At 40.3% G+C, this 6,226-nt stretch overlaps 1 protein-coding gene across 1 annotated transcript; it reads right to left on the reverse strand.

The window, feature by feature from the left end:
- Positions 1–1,899: 1,899 nt before the first annotated feature.
- LOC309390124 (small ribosomal subunit protein uS10-like) lies at positions 1,900–2,419 on the reverse strand. The gene has a single exon (XM_081949205.1). The coding sequence runs from the start codon at positions 2,299–2,301 to the stop codon at positions 2,002–2,004; it is 300 nt and encodes a 99-aa protein (XP_081805331.1). The 5' UTR covers positions 2,302–2,419; the 3' UTR covers positions 1,900–2,001.
- Positions 2,420–6,226: the final 3,807 nt, after the last annotated feature.

Below are 6,226 nucleotides of genomic sequence, written 5' to 3' on the forward strand. Positions count from 1 at the left end.
AGGTTACATGGCCAGCAAGCCACTCCCACAAAGCAGGCCACACCTACAGAAGAGGTTCTAAAAAAATTTGAAACCCACCACTGTTTCCTATCACCCATCTCCTCCCACTTATGACTGCATTACTGTAACTTTGTTGCTTGTATCCTTACAATTTATATTTATGTTGATTGTTTACTGATTGCTTATTTGTACCCTATGATTAACATTAAGTGCTGTACCTTATGATTCTTGACTAATGTATCTTGTCTTTTTATGTACACTGAGAGCATATAAACCAAAGACAAATTCCTTGTGTGTCAAATCACATTTGGCCAATAAACAATTTTATAATCTACTTCACAAGTGAAGGAGATCATAATACAGGTTTCTTCTGATTTCCTTGCTTAGTTGCTAACTCCAAAAAGCAATCCTTGTTTGTTTCATTTTTAGCATTTTTATTTTAAAAATATAATAGGATTCTTAGAGTTGTTTACAAGAGAAGTTAATCCATGAGATTGTTTTGAACAATGAACACACACACACACACACACACACACACACACACACATGCACACACTTCTTGCCTTGGTGATATACAAGGGCCCTGTAACAATGCGATATGGAAAAGAACCACTCAAGCAAATCTTAGCACATAAGGACTTTTCAAATACTAAAACATTTTAAATCTAAGATTTCCTTGTTTATATGTTTTGAGCTGTATTTATGCAACCATGGAATTATATTTTGTAAGAATGTTAATTTGCTGTTCCTCTTATTTCTATTTTTTTTTGCCTTAATAAAACGTCTATTACTTCTATAACTAGTAGTTCAGTGGTGGTATTCAGCAGGTTCTGACCAGTTCTGTAGAACCGGTAGCAGGAATTTTGAATGGTTTGGAGAACCTCTGACTGGCCCCATCCCCATCTAATTCTCTGCCTCCCAAGTCCCAGCTGATCAGGAGGAAATGAGGATTTTACAGTAACCTTCCCCTAGAGTGGGGTGGGAATGGAGATTTTACAATATTCTTCCTCTGCTACGCCACCAAGCCACACTCACCAAGCCATGCCACGCCTACCAAGTCACGCCCATAGAACTGGTAGTAAAAAAATTTGAATCCCACCACTGTAGTACTTCTGTAACTACTATTGTTAATCAACATTTTGAACTGTGCTATGAAAAGACCAAACTCCAGTGTATTCCTAAAAGTGGCTTCATAGTTTTTTATCCATCTGGATGTAGTCAATTACATTGACAGCTATTGTACTGTATGGGAAACTTCTGTATGTAGTTTCTGAATAACTTCGGCAGTATCTCTTATATAATTTATTATAATACTGCAATCAAGATAATTCCGCTGAATAAAGATGTAATTGGTACACCATTCTCAGTGTAGGGAAAGGAGCATTGTGTACTAATCAAAGGAAGCAGGAGGTTAGAGATTTGTCCACAGTTCACAGTTCACAAAGGAGAAGAAACAGGGTGATGATGTGTTTCCTCTGGCTGATGCCCAAGGAATACAAGGCCTCTCACATCCTTTGATCACAACTGCATAATTCTACTTCCTTCTAGGAAAGACACTGTTAGCCGTTCAAAAAAGTCAGGGAGCAAACAACTTTATTCAACAAAAATTGCCACTACATACTTTCTCAAACAATGCATTTAAGCTGAGGAAAACCCTTAGGCACAATTACGCTAAATCATGTTTATCAACCATAGTTTGTAGTTTCAGTGTCCGGAGGCCTTCAGTCATGGTTATGAATCAATTATTCACTCCCAACAGTCTTTCATAGTTCAGTTACTGCTTTGGTATTCTCTTAATCACTGGGCAGTTTTAAAATAACATCTCCCAAGGGACTGTGTGTTTTGATTGCAGTCCACCTGTGATCCGTGGATTCATTAATTTTAGTAAATAGTTATATATATATAAACTTAACAGCTTTTATTGATACATGTAATAACCATTTAAGCATCGGCAATAGTAACTTCAACTTCCACCCCAGGCTCAATGCTGATAGAAGTTATCTATTTGACAATCTCTGAAGGACTGTGTAAATCAACGAGGCGCTTATGTATACGCATTTGGAAACGATCCCAAGTTTTGGAACCTTCACCACATGGTGTTTTTCTCGTAATGATTCGCTGGGTCTTAGTAGGCATGCGAACAGGCCCTTTCACTTTTAGATTTTTTTCTTTAGCACCTCTGATGAGATCTGCACAAACCTTTTCAAGAGATTTCACCTTGCGACTTGTCAAAGTAATTCTGATACGATGAATTGCTACTTCTTGTTCCACAGGGGCCTTTCCAGTATCTTTAAATGCCATAGTTGCCGCGAAGCCTTCCTGACCGACTTAATCCCGGCCAAAGTGAGCACCAGAGGCCCAGGCACCAGCGGTGAGCCAGGAAACAAAAGAAGGAGCCGCAGCACAGACAACCAGCCAAAGACATAAATCTATATTTTCTTGTGTCCCCCACCCCAAGTTTGGTTTTCTGAAATTCATAATAATTATCATATGTTGAATCTTCAAACTTTACTAATCTTTTTAAAGGAGGTGCATGTGAACCATTGACAATTATTCCCCCGATAAAATGACTTCAATTGTTAGCCATGCTATCACTAAGCCAGCCCTAATGCTATTTATAAACGGAAGAAGCTATTTTTTTTTCTTATATCATGGAGTGATTCACAACGCAAAATGTGATCACATGACACCGGGATAAGGTAACCATCATAAACATGAACCAGTTGCCAAGTGTCCAAAGTTTGATCACATGACCACAAGGATGCTGCAATGGTCATGTGAACAATGGTCATAAGTCAGTTTGTTCGATGCCTTTGTAACTTCAAATGTCACTAAATGAATTGCTGTAAGTCGAGGATTACCTGTAAATCACTGGTGAGTGCATTACTGAATGGGAAAGTTTATGGGAAGAAACAGAGGTAGCATTCACCTGAACTGGTAGCGGAAATTGCGGGTGGGCTTGCTCACTTGCCCCAACTCTATGCAGTCCTATTTAGGCATGTTTTTGAGGCTGGGTACCGGTGGCGGGTTGCAGGCGGTATGGCCCGGTACGGCGGTACGGCCCAGTTCCGGAGCAGATGGAGCGCCTGGAGGCTTGCAGAAGCGTCGCAGGCAAGTACGACACATGAGCGCACCGCACCATATGGGTGATGACGGGATCATTCCAACAGTACCGGTTGGAATGGAATCCAGAACCCACCACTGCTGGGTACATGCGCGCATGAGCAAAGTGCATGTGCAAAGTGGGCACACAGCAAACTGGTGGTAACAAAATGTGAAACCCACCGCTGGGAAGAAGGCCATCATACCAAAAGAAATTGTGGCTTTGAGATAAAATCCTAAACAGGCCAGACAATAAGCTGAATGAATTCAGTGGAATTTCTATCTCAGTAGAGAGGATTGCACTAGTGAAGTTAAATATTGCTATTTTTTTGGAATAAAAAGTAATAGCTCTCAGAGCTGAGTAGTAATTCTAATACCAGAGGACCAAAACTTCCATAAATATGATTCTTTATATATATAATGTATCATTTCATCATTCCATGCACACCTTTCGAATGGATGTATTTATTAAAAATGGCCAGATAACATCTGAGACGTAGTCTGGCATTCAAAGGACCTTTTGCTAATTTCCCCTTTGCACCATATGTGCACTGTGGCTGAGAAAGAATGGTAGCCCTTGACGGAATATTTGTGCTTACTCCTAAATGAATTTTTCAGTAATTAATTTGGTTCCCAAACACCTGGCTTCCAATTTGTGTGTAATTGGCGCTTGGATAGTTGGCTTTACCTATTGATAATTCCTCTGGATAAGCAAGTATTTCAATTCTACTGTGTTTCTACTTAATAATCAATAGTCCTGCTATTTAATGAAGCAGTAGCCTTTCATCATGGCCTTTGTGCATTGTTAAAATGACATTGATCCTTGTCATTATCATATGTCCTTGCTGTAAGGACACATGAATATCCTGGTTACAGTAAAGGAGCTGCTTAGCGTCCATGCGCATTGTTTAAGGCCACATATTCCATAGTGAAAATATCAGACAGAGAATGGAACAGGAAACAAATGTTTCTTTTTCAAATACATGGGTATTTGACACATGGATCACATGAGGGCTAGTTCAGACGAAACTTTTCTCTCAGCCATAAGTGAGAGCAGACATTCAAAGCTTTTGCTTGGATGGTTCAACAGGCATTATTATAATTTACTAGCTGATAACCTGGCGTTGTCCAGGTATTTATTTATCCTAATTTTGAATTAGACAGGAAAAGCCCTGATTTCGGCGACAATTGCATTAGTTCCAAATGTTTTCCCTGTGCCCCCAGAAGCGTCAAGAAAAGTGATACCACCTTAATTTCTAATGCTGGATTTTCCTCCTTACCAGAGGGAGCTTCCTAGTGGAGTACTGTGAAGCCATTACCATGGCGACTCCACTGCGCTATACAGTAGAAACCATTTTACAGCAGTACGGTAGAAGCCATTGTAAGGCACAACACGCTGTATCTTATCAGAATACACACCCCAAGGGGTGTTAGGGGTGTCTTACCCCCACAGTATTTGTTTCCAGAAGGTAAGTAATCTATGTACCAAGTTTGGTTGAAATTACTCAAGGCATTCCAAAGTTATGCTGGAACATATGTACACACACACACACACTCCCACACACACACTGCCCTTATATATATGGACAAAGATACAAACAGATAGAAGGAGCACCCATGGGATCACTCCTCTCACCCGTCATCGCAAACTTATACATGGAACATTTTGAAACTAACGACTTAGATAAATCTGAACACAAGCACAAACTCTGGCTTAGATATGTTGATGATACTTTCGTGATTTGACCACAAGAGGAAAAAAACTGGACAACTTCTTCACACATCTCAACAGCCTACACCCCAAAATACAATTCACTATGGAAATAGAAGCAAACAACCAACTTCCCTTTCTGGACGTCCTAATCTACAAAAAACTCAATGGCTCCCTAGGACACACCATCTACCAGAAAAAAAACCCACCAACCGCTACTTAAACGCACAATTCCATCACCACTCTGCACAGACCCTCTGCAACTCTGTAGCCAAGACCCTCATCTCCAGAACCAAATGCCTAGCCAACAGACAACCTGAATACTGAATTACACACTCTCACAAATGTATTAATCTCCAAGGATTCCAAAGAAAAACAATTGCCAACCCAATCCAAAGGGAGACTCCCCTCAAAAACCGAGTGATGGTACATTAGTCAGAAGACTACATGTAATGTACCATCACCATATGGTGATGGTACATTAGCCAGAAGACGACAGTATTTGGCTGCCCAAGACTGCTAGTCCATTTGGTTCACGCTCACACATTATTCAGAAGTGCACCAGAATGACTAATGGCATTCTGCAATCTTATCTGGGGCTTTTTCTGTCCACCAAGGTCACCTCACATTCAGGCATCACATTTGGGCACATCTAACATCTTTGCATTTGTACGTATGCACAAAGCGCCAATATTTTTCCACCAAAGCAGTACCTATTTATCTACTTTCATGTAGCATGATTTCAAACTGCTAGAAGCTGAGGTAAGTGACAGGAGCTCACCCACTCACACAGTGCCAGGACTCGAACCGCAGGAGCACAGACCTTCTCCGGTGTCTTTAAGCCACTGAGCCACCACACCTCTTATTTACAGGCAAACAAATAGATTATATATTTGATTTTCTGAAACACCCAATTTATGAGGAGTATTGGGATGGCAGAGATTGGATCTCAACCTGGATACATTGATACTGACAAAGTATAAATATGAGAACTGTCTGCAGAAAAGTTCCTATTGATTAATGAATCTGGTTTTTCTTTCTTGTTGTTGCATTCAATAGTAGCCACGTCAGAGCACAAGACATACTGAACAAGGGTGAAAGTTTGTTAATGTCCTTCTTATTGCAATGGTCAACCAAATATTCATAAGTCCATTCGAGTATCCATTCTAATCAATGGAGTGTTAGCATGGTATTCCAACCATCATTGATAATAGCCAGCAAGAGTGAAGAAAGCAAAACATAAGACACTAACCAGGCCAGGAAGTGTCCCTAATATAATTACATGCTGTTCATCTTAGCAGTAGTGACTAGCCATCCACCATTGATATACAGCAGGGGTGTCCAAACTTGGGAACTTTAAGACTTGTGGACTTCAACTCCCAGAATTCCCCAGCCAGCCATGCCATCAATACA

The sequence above is a fragment of the Natrix helvetica genome (genome assembly GCF_964273705.1).
Source record: "Natrix helvetica genome assembly, chromosome: 3".
Taxonomy (NCBI): Eukaryota; Metazoa; Chordata; class Lepidosauria; order Squamata; family Natricidae; genus Natrix; species Natrix helvetica.